At 46.1% G+C, this 19,056-nt stretch overlaps 1 protein-coding gene across 7 annotated transcripts in view; it reads right to left on the bottom strand.

Moving 5' to 3' along the window:
- Window positions 1-19,056, bottom strand: part of SYNE3 (spectrin repeat containing nuclear envelope family member 3) — a 982,841-nt gene that overhangs the window by 35,446 nt on the left and 928,339 nt on the right. For all 7 annotated transcript variants that reach the window (XM_069637674.1, XM_069637672.1, XM_069637675.1 and 4 more), the window contains one exon: window positions 12,149-12,187. In XM_069637674.1, coding sequence (XP_069493775.1) covers window positions 12,149-12,187 — 39 coding nt within the window. The remainder of the gene's footprint in view (window positions 1-12,148; window positions 12,188-19,056) is intronic.

Genomic DNA, 19,056 nt, shown 5'->3' with positions numbered 1-19,056 from the left:
GGTTGACTTTCTTATTCTGGCACCAAATAATTAATTGTTTCCATTTATCATAGTAACAGTGCCTTGTGTTAGGTTTTCTTGCCGCTTTCAAGATATCCATACGTCTCTGGGCTAAATTGAGATGTCCAAACTCTATGACTTCAGGAGCCATGCTGCTAAATTCATTGAGTTGGGCTGAAGATACACTGTTAGCCCCTCGTGCTGGGAGAGTAGGTTGTACCGGCAAAGGAGTTTGATTGGGTCGCACACCACCAGCTTGCGTAGGTGTGGAAACCATGGTTGTCTTGCCCACATAGGAGCAACCAGGATGAGCGTCATCGGTTCCCTGTGGATCTTGTTCACCACCTTCCTCACCAGTGGAGTTGGTGGAAAAGCGTAGGCAAACATCGCTGACCAATTCATCCATAGGGCGTTCCCCCTGGAGCCTGGTTGGGGGAACCTGGACACGAAGTCTGGGCACTGACGATTTTCGCTTGTGGCGAATAGGTCTGTAGTTGGAAAACCCCACATGGAAAAGAGGTGTTCTACGACCTCTTGTGTAGATGCCACTCGTGTTCTTCTGGCAGGGGGTCTCTGCTCAGCAAGTATGCTAGAGCAATGAGAACATGTTGAGATGCCAGGAACATCTTCCGTCTGAGTGCCCATTTCCAGATTTTCTGTGCAAGTCTGGATAGATCTGGAGAACGTGTCCCCCCTGTTTGTTGATATAAAACATTGCTGTGGTGCTGTCTGTGAGGATCTGCACTGACAGACTTGTTAAATGAGGTTTGAATGCTTGGAGGGCGATGAACACTGCTAGAAGTTCCAGCACGTTGCTGTGGTTCTGCTCTGTGGAGTGAGACCACAGACCCTGAGCTGTGTGGTGCAGGTAATGCGCCCCCCACCCCACTAGTGAGGCATCTGTTGTGACCACTGCTTGTATCTGTGGATCGTAGAATGGTTTCCTCTTGGTCAGATTCTCTCTCGTCCACCAGCAAAGGTTTTGTACCAGTGTTGGCGAAACGACCACTAGATCGACCCACTGACCGCTTGCCTGAGACCATTGTTTCGCCAACCACTCCTGTATGGGACACATGCGCAGGCGCCTGCGGGGAACCAGGTAAATGCAAGATGCCATCATGCCTATTAAACGCATTGCTTTGCTTACCCTTATCTGGCGTCTGGCCTGATAGTGTGGTATTTGCAGTAACAAGTTCTTTACTCTCTCTTCTGAGGGAAAGACTAACCCTTCCTCTGTGCTTAGAATAGCTCCTAAGAACTGTTTGGAGGTGCTGGGCACCAGACTTGATTTTTTCTCGTTGATCGAGAAGCCCAATTAAAAGAGGAGGTTGATTGTTGTGTGAATGTTTTGTCTGCAAATCAGAGGTGATTTCCCTGTTATGACCCAGTCGTTCAAGTAAGGGTACACTGGGATTGCATCCCTGCGCAGGTGCGCTGCAACCACCGCCAGTACCTTGGTGAATACCCCTGGAGCCGAGGCTATTCCGAAGGGCAGCACCTTGAATTGGTAGTGCTGGTTCGCTATCTTGAAACGCAAGAACCTTCTGTAAGCTGGAAACATTGGAATATGAAAATATCATATCCAGTATTGCCATGTAATGCCCCTTTTTCAGAAGCGGGATTACTTCTTGTAGTGTGGTCATGCCGAACTTTTGTGGCTTGACATACTTGTTTGCAGGCCTTAAATCTAATACAGGGCGCATTGTTAGATCTTTTTTGGGCACAAGGAAGTAAGTTGAATATATGGCCTTGTTTACCTGGTTGGCTGGGGCCACTCTATGGCGTCCTTTAATAGAAGCTCTGTAATTTCCTGTAGAAGAATCCGTTGATGTTCTTCGGAGTGTACTTTTTGTCTCGGGGGATGATCGCAAGGTTTTTGAAGAAGTTCTACACAGTAGCCCCCTGCTACCGTTGACAGCACCCATCTGTCTGAGGTAATACCCTCCCATGCGTGGGTGAAGTTGGAAATTCGTCCTCCTACTGGAGATGCATTGGAGGATACCTGGACCGGAATGTAGAATGTACCACCTCAAGCTTGGCCTCTGCCCCGAGTACCACAACCTCTTCTTTGTCCTCTTGGGTAGCCCTGAAATGACTGTCTCTGGTTGGTATTATAGGAACCCTGGCCCTGGTTGTATCCCGACCCCCTCTGGGAATTCTGTTCACGAAAGTGGCGAAAACTGCCGCTGCCCCTCTGCCCTGTGGGTTTGTTCATGAGTTGGCCTAAAGATCTGAGTGTTTCATATTTGTCTTTAGCCTTCTTTAGTGCGTCTTCCACCGCCTTGCCAAAGAGCACATCTTTTTCCACTGGCATATTTATTAAGGTGGCCTGAGTTTCCGGCCTGAAGACAGATTGGCGAAGTGCCCTCAGCGATGATTCTACCCGCATTGTCTGCTGCGTCAAAATTTGACATTAGAAGACAAGTCGACACCGCTCTACCATCTGCTGCCACCTGGGCTAATTGGGACTTAAGTGGCTTGGGTGCAGATGAAAGTAATGCTGAGACCTCATCCCACTTGTGGCAGTTGTAGCTTGCCAGAAGTGTAGCATTGTTTGCCATGCAGGTTTGGTAGGCTGCAGAAGAGGCTACTTTCCTGCCCATTGCGTAGATCTTTTTGCTCTCCTTGTCCGGAGGAGCCTCGGAGGAAGAAATGGGAGTGCCTGCTCTCTTTCGCGTGGTAGTGACCACCAGGGAGTCCGGTCTTAACTGGCCTCTTTTGTAAAGATGGTCGGAAGGTGCAGGTCTAAACATTTTTTCAACACGCAGATTAATGGCCCGTGTGAGTTTGGGTGCTTCCAAAGAAGGTTGGATTCTGCGTTGTACAGACTTCAAGATTGGAATAAATTGGGCCACTGTTTTTTTATCTCCCAACAATTGCTCAGCAAAGTCTCTGTCTTCTACCACCTCCTGGGTATCTATGCGGAAGTGTTCTGCTGCTTTTGTTAGAACCTCGTTGAGTAAAGGTTGGTTATTTATGGGCAGGGTGGGACTGGGGCAAGAAATAGGCCCGGTCACCCAAAGAAAAGTGGCCCACCCCACGCCACAAAAAAGTCGCCCACCCCTCGCCTCACGACCCTTGACCTCTGATGACATTACCAGAGGTGATGTCATTCGACCCCACCCCAAAGTGACATCCCAGCAAGTGATGAAACACAACTTTCACCCCTTGACAAAACAGGAAGTGGCATCAAATAGCATTGTTCCTAAGTATACTAAATTATTGTAAATCCAAGCAGACGTCCAAGGCCAAATGATAATATGTTATTGTATGGCACTTACGCTTAAGATTTTTTATAGAACAAATATGCATGCAATATCACCCAACCTGTTTTGGTACTCATGAAAGGCTTTTTGGAGAATTTTTTCTTCATTTTTTTTTTCTCCAAACCAGCCCAGGCATGGCCAGAAACCGGCCCCCACTCTCCAGGGACGATTTTGGCCCGGCGACGGACCGAAGGGCTGAGGGGTCAATCCGACCCTGTCTATGAGGGAGTCTACTACTGGAGGATCCTGATTAATGTGTGAATCCAAGGAGTAGATGTTGGCCTCCTGGTCTGGGTCTTCATCGTGGCCCTCATAGAATTTGTCTAGGTCGTCATCCATAAATTGAGGATCTGATGTATCAATAAAGGAAACATCGTCCTGTCCTCCTTCTGGGCTGACCTCAGAGTCATACAGATCTAGAACTCTGCCCTGACATGGGACGTCAGTACTAACCCTCTTAGAAGGAGGTTGAGACATAGGGGGTCTAGAGCTTGAAGGGGATGAGGTTAGTGGGGTGGACTGAAGGCTTATAAGGTGTTCAGGGTGTTTTTCCAAAGAAGTTACCAATGAAGGACATCCTAGGCATAACCCTGTCGATGTCCTCTGCAGAGCTCGGAGCCGGGAAGGCCCATGTCTACATTAGTGGGTGGGATAAGCTTAGGCGTAGGGTCTTTAGAGCTAGGGTCTTTATTTTTCTCCTTGGATAGGAGATGGGAGGACTTATGTGTTTTATGGTGTTTGTCCCCACCCTGGGTCCCAGAGGAAAGAGAGACTGACTTCTTGGGCCCTGATGTCTAACTAACAGAAGAACGTCGAATTTCATGTGTGGGGGCCGAGGTTTCGTCTGTAGACGAATGGGCCTCGGATTTAGTTTTCCGTGAGGCATCCTTGCCATCTTTCGGCATCTTAGCGTCTTTCAACGTTTTACCATCTTTTGACGCTTTAGTTCTGTCATGCGGCGATCTAGATCTAGATTGCCCAGAGGACAGGGATTCGGTTGACCGTGCCGAGCCTTGTCGAGTACTCAAATCTTTCGAGTGTTGACTGGGGGTTGTGTCTTTTGTGGTGTGTGTAATTGCTGCGCGTCAGCTACTCCGGTTCCCTCGCCGTCTGAAAGTACGGCATCGCTGCCATCGCTGAAGGTTCCCTCCACTTCCATGGCCTCGAGTTGCCTGGCGTGGTGGGCCCAGCGCTTAGTTGAACGGTCTTTCAACGTCTTAGGCTTGAAGAGCCTGCAGGCTCGACAAGACGTCTCGACTTTATCTCTCGGGATACACAAGTTACACACGAGATGTTTGTCTACCCAGGGGAACTTACAGTTGCACTTAGGGCAAAACTTAAATGGGGTGTTCTCCATAATACTGGGTAAGTGTGATGGGAGCTGGGCGAACAAAGTGTAGGAAGGGGAGAATATGCATTCTGCAAATGGCCTCCTAACAATGGCCTCCCCCCTCTCTTCCTACTGTCTAGGCACCGGGCCAGGGGCGGCCTTCCAAGGCTGTTCGGTCCATCGTGATTATTCTTCGACGGTAGTCTTCTTTCCGATTCTTTGGCGTAGTGTAACGAGGTTGAAGAAAGGATAGAAAGAAAAACTATATTATTTCAACAAAGTCAATGGCTATTTTGCCGAAAGGAACTCCGCTATACGCGTCTGTCTAGCCTGGCGAAAAAGAAATATCTGAGGGACCTCGACGCGTGAGGGATCATGGGTACAGTGGAGGTCACACAGGGGATAGTATTACTGGCACGCCCTGTTGACGTCCCTTTTCAAGTTTCGAAAAACAACAACTGTAATACTCTGCAGTTTCCACTAGATGGTGGGCTATGCACAGCATGTGATCTAAGCAGACTCCACAAGCCTCAGAAATATATATTACAGGGCCTGCGGTAGCGGCCCTGTAGTTATGGTTAAGTTGCTCAACCCACATAGGAAGAACACTTTTTGGGCAGCTTATAACTTTGCCCCCCCTGGACGAATCCTTACCAGACTTTGCAAAAGAAGTATATGGTCCCGTCAGAACATTTCTGGGCAGTTTAGTGAGGTTTCGTCAAGGGTGGAAAGGTTGTTGGGGGACCCAAAATGTCAGTAATTTTCCATAGACGCAATGGAAAAGAAATGTTGCTCCCGTCTACTGCCCAAACCACTGGATGGAATTTCACTGCATTTGTGGCAGGAGCAGCGGCTTGGTCCCGAAAGTGTGCTTTTGTAAATTTGGTGTAAATCCATCCAGTAGGTTTTGTTTAAACGGCCCAAAGGTGGTCTGCGGACTCACTTCCCTGTTCGGTCCACAGACAGACCTCCGATTGGCCAAGAGGGTGACGTGATGTTCGCGGATGGTGAAAAGCGTGAAGTGCGTCCGATTTTTGGAAACACCCGTCATGTTGGATTCTCTGACATCCTCCGGTGTCTACGAACAGTAACAACCTATTGAAAAACACAACATTGCACTTGTCAAATTCATCAAAAAATATCTGGGGTGGTTGGGGTGATGAGGATGGGATGGGATATGGTTGTAAGAAGCCAAGAAATTGGTGTTTTTCATCCCCGAAGTCCTTGAACAGTCCAGATGATCGGGTACAGTCCTGTGATGTTCGTGAACACTTCAGATGTTCAGGGACATCTGTGCCTACTTCTGCATTACTGGGTTGGTGGAAAGCCGTTTTTGAATGGTTTACAACTTTGGCGCCACTCAATGAAACTACATGAAACCTTGGAATTTTATTCTAGACCTGATTCTGAATGGGTCTGGAAAGTGTGGAGCTGTTTTGTCAAGGGGGAACAAAATTAGAGGGGGGGTCCCAAAATATTGTAAAGGCTTATAAATCTGTGCCATTTGACAAATCTACACAAAAGTTTACAAAACGGTTTTAAATCTAGATATACATGTATTTGTAATTTTTGGTGGGATTCTGTCAAGAGGAGGTTAAATTAGAAGGGGGTCACAACATTTTTAGATGGCTTATAACTTTGTTGCAGTTTGACGAATGTGGACAAACGTTTTCAGAAAGATTATATACCCAACCTTGAATGTTTGTGTAAAGCCTGAATGGACTTTGTCAAGTGGGGACTAAGTTATATGACTATTGTATGTACATACATATTGCCACTTTTGAAGAAATAAACCATGGGCGGATTTCCAGCAAACTCGTGTAAGGAGCATTGGCAAGGACCTTAAAGCATTGCCTTATTTTTTGACAAGTGTTATAATGTAGGTACAAAAAATAGTGATACACCTTTGATGACTAGGTATAGCCTGTGGCCATGGGCAGTGGCCAGATTGTCTGGGTCACGGCATAAGGTAATGAACCGAACAATGTGGCTACTGGCCATGACGGCCGGCAAATGGGGTTAAAGTGGCCATGTCCACCTGGGATCGGCTATGCGGTAAAGTTATTCACAAGTGGGATAGGTTTGAAAGGAGAAAAAAATGTGCTCATCGTAATATGGTCATAGAGTGCTCTCTTCGCCTTCGGCCGGCTGCCATGCTAAGGGAAGAGTGGCTCTGTAAGGAGCCCCACCTTCCATTTTCATGGTGGCCCTCTTGGAAAAGGATTTTCCTTCCTTGTCTTAGCACCGCGGGTTCCCGCCTTGGCTTTCATCCCCCATTGCAGGAGCTGAAATGGGTGATAATGGTCTGGAGCCCTCGTTATCCACCCTCACTTTGTTTGGGCCGATAACTTGGGCTGCCGGGCCGTTATACCCTGTTCCAGTCGCTGGAACGGGGGATGAACGCCACATTATTCCCATTAGCATAACAAAAATGCTAATGAACATGTTGGAAAATCTTATTGAGTCTATGTACTTTACTGAGAAATGTAAAGTAGATGGAGTCGATAAGATGTTTTTTTAGTTCTATTTTTTAACTGTGAAAGGTGGTTCCTAAAGGAACCTTTCTTTTGTTGTTTTTTTGTTTCTTTTTTTTTGCAGGTGAGGTTAGAACGTAAGCTGGGGAGGGAACTGAGGGAAGAGGCGCCAAGCACTAATATGGAGGGGCAGGTGGACAAGGGAAGATGTTGAGCATGTGTTACTTTTAAGGTAGGGGGCAATGTTTCTCATGCTCCTTGATTACAGCTTCAAAAGCACTTCGAAATTGCTTCCCCCTGCAGAGTGGTGTGTTGCAGTATATGTAGAGGACTGTTGTCTTCAAAAGATATGGATCACCAGCCTCTTTTATTGCTTGCAAGGTAGCTGGTGGGATTTTGTGTCCCACAGAAGTAGGCTGTGTGGTTACAGTATTGGTTGAGGAAGATGAGGTGGAGGAAGAAACCTTTCTGAGAGCATTGCGATGGTTGGATTTGGTGTGGCGGCACATGGAGGTGGTCCCGTAGGAGTACTGTCGAGGTAGTCCGTGACTGATTACAAAGTTCACTTTGGTATCTTTAGCCTTTTTTACATTGATATTGATATTGATATTTTATTTGTATCGCGCTCGTACAGAGAGCGACGTGGCAAGGGAGGGGAACAAGGGAGAACAAAACAACGATCTTACTAGGCCCAGTGACATTGAGAATGTGCATGGGGGGGGGGTGGAAAGTGCTGAGCAAAAGGAATACAAATAAATAAAACATAAATAAATGATAAAAAAAACATCAAACAGTGGTAGTGCAGCCAGCTGGTGGTGGCGGTGGCTCTTTGGGAGGCGGGATGGCAATAGCTGATGCCATTTTTAAGATAAATAACAGTTTTGCTAATATTCTTCCAAGTATGTGCTTTGTATTAGATTGTTAATGGATAATGAGTCCGAATAGGTGTAGGAGCTGTGCAAGGGTACCTTTAGAGCTTGAAAGTTCCTAGATCAGTAGAAAATGCTGTTCTGAACTGTCCTCGGAGCACGGACCCAATCGCGAAGTGTGGACGCATACGCGGACACATCATGCCACGCACAAGTGCATGGTCACGTGGCACGGTCCCGAAGGTCCGCAAAGACGTCAGACATTCGCGGACGTCGATGGGCACAAAAACAGTGGAAAAAGTTGCTAAAAGTGGACAAAGTGTTAAAAATGATGCTAAAAGGTGGGAAATGGCAGTTTTAAGGTGAAACTTTGTAAATTGGACAAAAATGTTGCTATATTGGGGTAAGTATGATATTAGTAAGTTGTAGGAAAATAGCATGCACTGGTAAAAACCCATGAAATTCACTGCAAAAACTTTGTTAAAGGGACGTTATGGTTAAGTTGCACTAATAAAACCCTATGAAATTCAATGAAAAAATATTGTTAAAGGGACATTATGGTTACAAGTAACACCGAAAAACCTCAGAAATTCACCAGTTATGGTAAGCTAAGCAACCATAACTCGCGCCACCACCATGCACTGCTAAGACTAACACCCAGGACAACAAAGATGACATCTCAAATGTCATTGATGATATCACTGGGCAAAAATCAAAAGCTACCACCAATTATTATTTGCACATTCAGTGAACATATCTTAAAGTGCACAGTAAGTGAATTTATTTTATTTATTGGTCACTTGTTAGGTGCTTATACAATTAGCAAAACTGTTTCAAAGCACCCACAGGGCAACAGGGTGGGGACAGGGAAAGGTAGACAATGAATTACAAAACAAATGATTAGAATGAAGGGGGTGGGGGCAGAGGAACCTACTATGCCTTGTGAGTGTTTAGAACGTGCAAGTGCAGGAGGAGGGGGTGACGGATAGGTGCTTTGGTGCTCATGGAGAAGTGCTAAAGGCGAAGTTCTTAAGAAGGGAAAAGGTAAGTGCAACCTCCCGTGGTGAACATATCTTAAAGTGAAATATACACATTTAGTTCAATTTACCTTTCCCCGTTGAAGAAAGTGCACAAGACAAATGAGCATGTGCCATTCTAAAAAATGTATGAACTCTGAAAAATAATCTGAGAGAGAAGAATTTCCAATAACTATGCTAGCAAAGTATAAAAGGTGTCCACCTTTTAAACCCAACAGTTTAGAATGAAATATTCGATGGAAAACAAAATCCAAATCGTAGACGTGCACTTTAATTAAGCAATAAGCACCGAGCGGGGGTGTGGGGGAGGAGAGGAATTACCACTTCAGGTAATGCCGCAGGGCTCATAATTACAAGCCCCGGGGCATTACCTGAAGTGGTAATCTCCCACCGCAAGGGGCTTATTGCTATTAGTAACCCGGCCCATAACACAAAATATAGGAAAAAAGTAAACAAAAAAATGGCCTTCTTCCTTTCCATGATAGCCTTTCGCAGATCGGGAGCCGACGCGCTGGGACAGAAGTGTCCCCAGCGCATCCACTCCTGAAATGGACAGAAAAGAAGGTATGTGGCGGTGGGAGGGCAGGGAGGGAATTCTGTGGATGGAGGCAGGGGTGACGGAAAGACTTACCTAATTCCCCGACAAGGGGAGATGGTGGCTGACAGCCCTGAAGAGGCTCAGGGCGGTGGGATTACTGTCTGGTAACGCCAGCGTTCTGAGCCTCCCCATTGGCTTGGAGGCCACCTCACCCCCCTCAGCCGGGTGTGACACTTTTATCCGGTCTTGCGAGCAAGTGCCTGTACTGGAAACATGACAACCTGGGGTGCAATCCTAGCACCCGAAAACTTGAACAAGCAAACATTTTCTTTAATGCCGGTCTCAAGTAGGCAAACGGGGGTTGCGTCCGTGCGCTGAAAAAAGTGGGTGGACGCTGTCTACCCACATGTATCCTCGACTTTTGCCATGAAAATCAGCACAGGGTCAGGACCCGGGAAAATAACTCCTCCAGTCTCCAGGGCTGTAACCTCTCCAACCACATACAGGACAAACAGTCGTGACTCACTTGCCCTCTCATCATTTCCCGTCTCACCACAATGTTTGGCTTTCAGCAGTACTCTGTTTTATAGAGATAACTTGAAAAGTGCACAAACTATAGTAAAGTAATGAAACACATACATAAATCCTTATAAGAAAATGCTAGCCTAAAAGTGTACAATTGTAGTATTATTCCCCCAACCTTGAATGGAAGACTACAAATACCAGAATGCAATTCAGTGGAAGACAAACAATGGACTGTGGATTTTGAACATGTACTTTAAAGACTCATAACAAAATGTAATGTCTGAAAATGTTACGTGTTTGTGTTTCAATGTTTAACACGGGTCAGTGCTTAGTTTGCCAAAAAATAAGTGTCAGGTCCCAAATATTTCATGGCATGCCTGGGACACATTGGGGCAGGGTGCTCTGCACCATTGTTGCCACTGCCCAGAGCTGCCCCCCTAATACCATCATATTTGGGGTGAAAGCTGCAAGTCACACCGGCACATTGTCAATGCACTTACTATGCAGATATGCGATTTACAAATACAAATCTGCAAAAAAGATGACATGCTATTTATGTCTTGAAATGAGACACATGATTAAATGCTTCTTTAAACACATTGGGGGGGGGGGGGTCATTACGAGGTTGCCGGTCTGGAAACAACAGTATCGGTAAGCTTGCCGGTACCATTGTTTCAGGACTGGCAAACTACGAGTTCTGCGAGCAGGTGCCTTTCCCCCTGCCAGGTCTGACCTCAGGCTTTTTTGACCTTGCGGGCGGAATGGCACCCGGTCTCAGACCTTGATAGATGCACCGGCACTGTTGCACACAGAGCTGGTGCATCCATCCTCCCCATTCCCATTGAGTCCAATGGGACTCAAATGGGAATGGAGATTTTCTTTTTCCGGCGCCTGGCCGTAGGGACCACCAGGGCCATAATGCCCCGGTAAGTACCCATTGCTGGGCGCCAGAAAAAAAATGACTCCGCAGCAGTCGTGCCGTTTTTACTGGCAGGGCTACCGCTGGACTCATAATGAGGCCCATTATCATGGTTAACATCTAGCAATGATTCTTTAGGTGGCAAAGGAACTTATTGACTGTCTAGCCACAGACAACAGCAAACATGCTTTCCTGCTATGGTTGATTGATGTACACATGCAGGCAAAACTTCAAATGAACTCTTCTGTCAAACACTGGGGCATGATCTATCTAGGAAGGGTGCGGGGGGGGGGGGGTTATGTATCTGCCTCATCACGACAAACAACAATGGGGCCTCCAACATGGAGGCAGTACAGCCCCTCTTGAAAACAATCTTACTTAATCTGCTGGAGGCAGATAGCTGGTGCCTGTGGGGCGTCTATGGCCGCAGAGTCCCGGGGCAGCTGCAGAGAATGCCCATGCCTCGGGCTTGGACCTCACGCATGGTTGGTGGCATCTTCTCGCTCCTGGCTCAGGAACCAGCCGCACATTCATCCACGCAGCAGGTCAGGGGTTTGGAATCAGCCCAGGGGTGGGATCAGCATCGTGACCCCGCCCCGAGCCTGAGACAGCCAGGAAGAGGGAGGGGTGAGGAGGCTGCATCCCTACCATGCACCAGATTTCCTAGCGCCCCTGGAAGGAGATCAAGCCTGTGACATCAGCACAGGTGTTCCCAACGTTTTACAAAGGCTGTCCATGAACCAGTGCATGGGTGTCTATCTCGCCAGCCCAGTTCCATGGACAGTGCTGGGTAAGGCATTGGGAACACCACCAGTCTTTGCATTTGCAAGGAATCCATTTAGATTCTTTGGCAATGCAAAGACTGCATCTGCATTATGGAATGAGCAAAACAAAAATAAAAAGATCCATAATCCAATATTTTAAAACATTTTTTAAGAAACGACCTGAATACCTTTTGGCACTCAGTGGGTCCCAAAAATAGATGGGGCACTGCCCTTTTGTCCCCTACTGACGAGCCTCTAATGTCCGTGAGCATCAAGGGACACAGTGAAGAACAAATGATACTTCATACAACGATGTTTCCAATGTAACTTTGTGGGCTAATAAATCTTTACAATTGTGTTTCTATATTTCAAACCTGAGACACACAATGCCTTAACATTCATAGAAGATTCAACTACAATACACACCTTTTGTAATCGAGCTGGCTCCTCCACTGTCTTCAGAGCCTACAAAAGAGACACACAATGACATACCCGAATGCATTATGAATTGCAGGGATGAGGGAGGATATACTGAGCAGGGCATTGTTTGCATAAATAGTGGTATTCCTATCAGATCACACACTTCATTGCATTATTGTTCTGCACTTCGTTCATTCGTGCCTATTCAGATATTACACAGGAAGACATAACGTAGATCCTAGAACTGTTATCAGCCAATCAGAACTGGCAGTGCCATTTCCATAGAAACACATAATGTAGTAGTGATCTTGTTGCTCTCAACATCACAGCCAGACTCTCGTTCCACATCAGTTTCTATGACATCTCCACTAATTCAAAATGCCCCCAAACCAGCAACAGCTGCTGAACCCACACAATGTGCATTTACATTTGGGACGCACTCCCCTGATGCCACTTTTCTGTCCGAATCTTTCGATTCTATCCTGAAAACAGTTTTTAACTCCTCTTTCACCTCCCACCTTTCTAACCTTTGAACCTTATAAGGTGCTCCCAGCCCTCTGGGTGGGGCCAGCACTGAACACAAATTCGAATAAATAAATGCAAATGAAAGCTTCATAGCTTCATCCTGCAATAGCAAGGCTACAGATTTCTGGAATAATTTTTCTTAAAAAACAAGCAGTTGGTTCAGTAATCTATCTTTTACCAACACCTTATTGGGGAGGGAGCACAATTGCCAAATAACTGTCTGTGACAGGATCAGTAGAGCATAAAGGTATTTGTTCTAAGGGACAATGAATCGTGTTGCCCGACGAAGATAACCCAGATGCCAGACATTTTTGGATCAAGCACAAAGGTCAGAGGATGTACTTATGGGCTGCATATTGCTCGGGAGCACTCAGATTCTCAAAATGGAAAACATGGCAACTACCAGTGGAATAGGCTACGGATATCGGATAGGCACTGTAATCAAGTCCCATGCCTTATTTTGGGGACTTCTAGTGGGGTCACCAAGGGAGCCTGGTAACGCTCTGAAATAGTGCATAAAGGGCACAGGGTTAGTATGGGGAGGTCACCTCTCCTTAGTTTTCAACACTGGGCAAGGTACAGCCACATACACAACTAAAACACCACTGGCCAGTCAAGGAATGCAGAATTGCCTGTAAAAGGGCTGGGAAGAATGAATGGGTACCAATGCAGTATAACATAATCCCACGAGGCAACCCCAGTGCATGGAGAAAGTCAACTTTTAGAAGAATTCCATTCTTGCAGACAGTGTCCAGCAAACACTCACCATGCATAGGAAAGCAGACACAGCTCCATACCAAGAGCCAAGCATCCATGCATGCACAGGAGGACGTTCTGTTCCGTTTCAAGATGGCAGACCCGGCATTATAAGCCATGATCCTTAAGCCAATGAGGGACAACTCTGACAAATCAGATAGACCTGATTCATATATCATAACTAAAGGAAGCAGGATCCGGAGGGTATTTAATTTGTGAACCAGTGAAGAGGAAGGTGGGTCTTTGGAGAAGGCTATGGTTGGAGTTTGATGTGAGTTGGGGATGATATGATATGATAGTTTATTTATATAGTGCCTCTACACAATGTGTTTCAAAGCGATTTAGGAAGGAAGTGGGACAAAGAGGTTGGAAAGGTTAGATAGAGAAAGTGGAAGGAGCTTAGGAGACTGGAGAAAAGAGGGGGAGAATAAACATCAGAAGGTGGTTATAGGGAGTGACCAGGAGGTGGCAGGAGGGGAGTATCAGGAGGTGGCATGAGGGGAGGAACAGGAAGTGGCAGGCAGAGAAGATCAGGAGGTGGCAGCAGGAAAAGATCAGGAGGTGAAATGAGGAGACCGGGTGATGACAGCAAGGGAACATCGGGAAGCAGTAGGAAGCATCCAGCACCAGTGAGCTGATAGCACACAAGTACAGGAAGGAAGTAGGGAGCACACCATTCCCAAGGCAATGCAGTATGGGTGAGACCCTGATCAAAGCAGGTTAACCACACAGTAGGAGGACCAGGACCAGAGGAGGAGTAATGAGGAGAGACTGAGCAAAGAAATCTGGACCCTAGCAAAGATAGGGGTAAGGCCCTGTCAGATACCCACAGACAGTAAACCTAGTCTCTCTCTCTCCACACCAAGAAAAGCTCAAATCTTCCATCGCTCCTGCCAGATCCACAGCAATGTCTACATAACCTGCCAGAAGAATCAGAGCTGGTCGTAGCCCACTATCAGCAGGAGGCAAGGCAGGGAACCATTTTTGGAGAAAGAACAAAAGACAATGGCGGTTGGGGAGGAGCCCAAAATCTATCTTGTGAAATGTGAAAGGAGTCTCTTGAACTTGTGGAACTGTTGATCAGAGAGTGCCCTGACATATATGTTTAAGCTTTGACCCAAAAAGGAGTTCTTTTGGTATGGGGCAGGAGAGCGAGTAAAAGGAAGAAAGAGGCAACTCAAGACAATCCATCCATCCTAGCAAAAGGGGAATTAGGTTGGAGTTCTGTCCAAGCCCTGCAAGTACATTTTATGTATTTATTTAGGTAATGTCATTGGTAAAGAGAGAGACTAAAGTTCCTTTAACTAAGTACCTATGTATGGCCACTACATTTGTTGAGAGGCAGATGAATATGTCATCCATAGCTTGCACCCCTCGCCAAGCTCAAAACCGCACAGGTGAGAAACTTTACGAAGACAACCGTAGCACCCTCGTCCCAGAGAGGTATAGCAGGTAATGGACATAACCTGATCTAAAGATGGCAAGAGTAATAAAACTAACGTTGCAACATTCAATGTGTATGCATTAGACACAATGCAAATGTGCACTCAACATGAAAAGCACATACATTAGGTAATATATGCGCTTATAGATGAAGAATATTAACATAGCATACAAAAGACATGAAAAATACTGACATAAGCAATGTGTAATCTAAATGCAACATGTACAACATGCGAATATAGCTCACTAACATAGAAACTCAACTGTAATGGACAGCCATCATTTCCAAAATGGAAGCCACAACATGCATCTAATGAAACAAAAGTCCTCAAGGCTTCACAAGAACACAAAATGCTGAAACCACAGAAATACAGGTGCGTGTAGAGCTCTGGCAACCACAGCTGAGGTTAGCGCAAATTAAGGGAGGGTCAGAATGTTGCAGTGAAAACACGAGATAGCAAACCTCAGTACGAAAGAAGGATACCCCTAGATCAATTAAAGTCTTGTAAGAGTACAACCGACCTTTGTAAGCCAGGTGCAGGACAATTAGAGGCATAAAAAAAAATATAGTGTCCCGCCAGGTAACAATTTATCTATAGAAATACATTTCTCCGCTTTCATGTGTAGGAGCGGACAGAGTGTTGAATATACCTCTGCTCAAACCTTACAGTATGAAATCAAAGTCAGGCCCATTTCAGCTTTGTGCAAATCAGTAAGGCAACTAATTGTCTTTGCCTTGCATGCACATTATTTATTTTGCAAAAAGTAATCAATTGATATGACGTGTCCTCAGACAAATATAAAATATACAATAAATGAATTAAACAAAATCTAGACATATCAAATATATAGCTCTACAGAAAGAAGATATGTCAATCAGGAAATAGACGGGAGAACAGACACTTTGTTCAAAGTTTGCAGTCTGTGAAATTTCAGCATAGTCCTTGCTATCTGACTCGACATATGACTCAAACACTAAAAAGGCCACATGGACCTTATCATGGGTTCTGGGGTCTGTGTAAGACACAGTCTTAATCATTATGACTGTGCAGCCACGCAACTGTGTCATAACTGCTTCACAGGGGGCTCTACGTTTCAGCAGCAAGATAATGAGAGTGCACCTTCCTCAAGGCCAAAAATAAAATGTGACCCCTTAGGACCAAAAGATAAAATAAAGGATTCAGATAACTAAATGTGATGAATAACTAAATGACACCATCATGGACTATTCTAATAGGTAAACCTTACTACCAAAGAAAACTCCCTAGTGACGCCTCCACCAAAAAAGAGGATACAAGACACCATGATAGTCAAACAACAATGTTGTGAGCCATTTATCTATCAGGTAGGTGAGGTGACATCCCTCGTCAGTGAACTCACCCTCAGGGATTCTGGGAATGTACCTCTGGCAGGATGGAACCCAAAGGCTCTCTTGTCATGTGAGCGTCTACATAGGCAGTGCCCCTTGTGTCGTGCCCACTATCTACAGGGAGATATATAATTGATAAAGAAAGGCTGTGTCTTTAGCACTTCAATTCAAACAATGATCCTGTATTATGCAGAGAAGATATGGAAATATACCTCTAAACTTAGAGTAACCATGTGCAGAAGGGGGACACATCGCCCCTCTGATTTATAGGAGCCTGGGTCTTATCACGACACTCACTCCATGGGCGGCATCCAAGAATACTGTTAAAGACAGGGAGACAACAGCTATTATAACATGTGATCAGCAAACAACACAAGGCCTGAAATGGACAGCCAGCCATTACGAGAAAACAAACTCACAGATGAATCGGGAATGCCATCCACTGCCGGTCTGTTTGTCTAGTGTAGATTGCCAAGGTTACAGTTCGCACTGGCACTCTAGGCACTTGTGCTGCAAGGGGCATGTAAAGATGGGAAGAAAAGAGAAAGCAAATGCTGCTGACTTAAAAGCTGTCCCCGTCTGGTCCCAACCATAGTGATCAGTGGCCACTATATTTTAAAAATGCACGTACCTAGTGTGCAAACTCTTTCTCCAAATGCTGCCGCTGCTACGCTATTATGTTAGTTGTCAGGGAAACCAATCTAACTCGTGCTCAAGACACTTTCCTGAGGTGACACATGGTGGATAGGAAAAAGAAAAGGGAAATGCTTATAATACCAGTTCATCCCAACTGTGGCCCTAACATTACGATCAGTTGCCACTGTGTCATGAAGTCGCACTTACCCGAAGTGTGAAACCTAGCTCAGTAGGCCTGCGCTGCTTCGAGTTGGTTGCCTATGGTTACCAATTGCGATACGGACACGGGGATGCATGAGACATATAGTCTTGTGAGGTCTTGTGGGGTGGAAAGGCTGATGCACATCGCACGTATGATTAAGAAAAGAATAAGTCACTTCCATGTGACTCCGGTTCTCCAGCATGGGTATCTTTCATAGATTCACATGCTGTGAATATTCCGCATCATCAGGCTAAAAGTGAAAACATTCAGTCAATTTTGTGCTCTACTACAGCCATTTTTGGGTCATACTGCCACAGCCAATAGGAACACTTCATTTAACACCTCCCCTGTTGGCCATCTTCAGATTTGGCAAGCGCACGTGCATACAGTAAGAGGCAAAAGATGAGCCATGCGTGGTAGGCGGGAGGGTTGGAGGTGAATCTTTGAAAGATACTAATGTTGGAGAACCGGAGTTACAGGTAGGTAACATATTCCTTCTCCAGTTTGGATCTTTCATAGATTCACATGCTGTGAATAGATTACAAAGCAGTAGTACATCATTATATATGGGTGCAGGCAAGCTCCCAGCACAACTTACCACTGGAGACTTACTAACCTCAAGCAAAAATGTTCTGCGGAACCGACTGGCCCACTCCACACTCTTCTGCGGAATCTCTGTCGACACAGTAGAATCTGGTGAATATATGCAGCGATCTCCCGGTGGCTGCAATGCAGATTGTCAGGCAGCGGGATCCCAGAGAGGAAAGCAAAGGTTGCAGCCACTGCTCTGGTGGAGTGTGCCGGGGCCTGCAGGGAAGCGTCCTGCCGACCTCTTGGTGGCAGAAATAAATGAAGGCTGCAAGAGATCTTGAAATGGAGGACTTTGACAGAGCCTTCCCCAGCACAGAAGGTCCAAACAACACAAACAATTAATCCTTAGAACGGAATGACTTAGTACGTGCCACATAATACTTAAGGGCACGCACCACATCCAGCGTGTGCAGTGTTCCCTCCGCTGAAGACGTTGGCGTGCCGAAGAATACGGGCAGAACCACTTGTTGATTGAGATGGAAAGAAGACAGCACCTTAAGCATAAAAGTTGGATTAGTATGCAGAATAGCCTTGTCCTTTTGAAACGTCAAATAAGGCACTACGTAGGAAAATGCCTGGATTTTACCCACTCACCTGGCCGATGTAGTGGCCACCAAGAAAGTGGTTTTCCAGGAAAGATTCTTGATGGATGCTTGGTGCATAGGCTCAAAAGGCGGCTTCATGAGCTTTGCGAGTAGCACATTTAGTTCTCACCATGTAGCTGGGTGACGGACAGGTGGAAAAGACCGGAACAGCCCACATAAGAATTCCTTCACCAGCCGATGGGACCAGAAGGGTGGCACCCCAGCGGTGCGGTTGTACCTGGAGATTGCAGCCCGGTGTACTTTGAGTGAAGAATGCGTCAAGCCTGACTGAGCTAGAGACAACAAATAAGGTAAGTTATCTTGTGGCTGGACGGCTTGAGGCCACAACTGATGGTTCCTGCACCACACCTGAAAATGTTTCCACTTGCTTTTTTGGTGGTTCAAGTGACGGAGCTCTTGCACGGCCAGGACCTCTTGACAGTCTTGTGGAAGAGACAAGGATCCACATTTTAGGAACACAGGAGCCAGGACATCAGATATAGTGAGTTCGGGTCATGGTGTAGCACCTCCCCTCTGGTTCCTGGACAGGAGAGCCTGGTGTGGATGCAGCTTGTAAGGAGCAGCTGACGACAGGGCGAGGAGACCGGAGTACCAAAACTGTTTCGGCCATGCAGAGGCCACTAATATCAGTTTGCACCAATACAGTCTGAAGGTGTGGATGATTCAGGGCACTAGCGGGATTGGGGGTAAAGCATGCAGGAACTTCCACTCCCATGGAAAGGGAAAGGTCCCCCAACTCTCTGGATCGGGCAATCGGTTGGCAAAGGTCTTGCACTGACAGATATCG

Source organism: Ambystoma mexicanum, chromosome 14, assembly GCF_040938575.1.
Source record: "Ambystoma mexicanum isolate Mex_15411 chromosome 14, UKY_AmexF1_1, whole genome shotgun sequence".
NCBI lineage: Eukaryota > Metazoa > Chordata > Amphibia > Caudata > Ambystomatidae > Ambystoma > Ambystoma mexicanum.
This window is presented reverse-complemented; position numbering and strand designations above follow the sequence as displayed.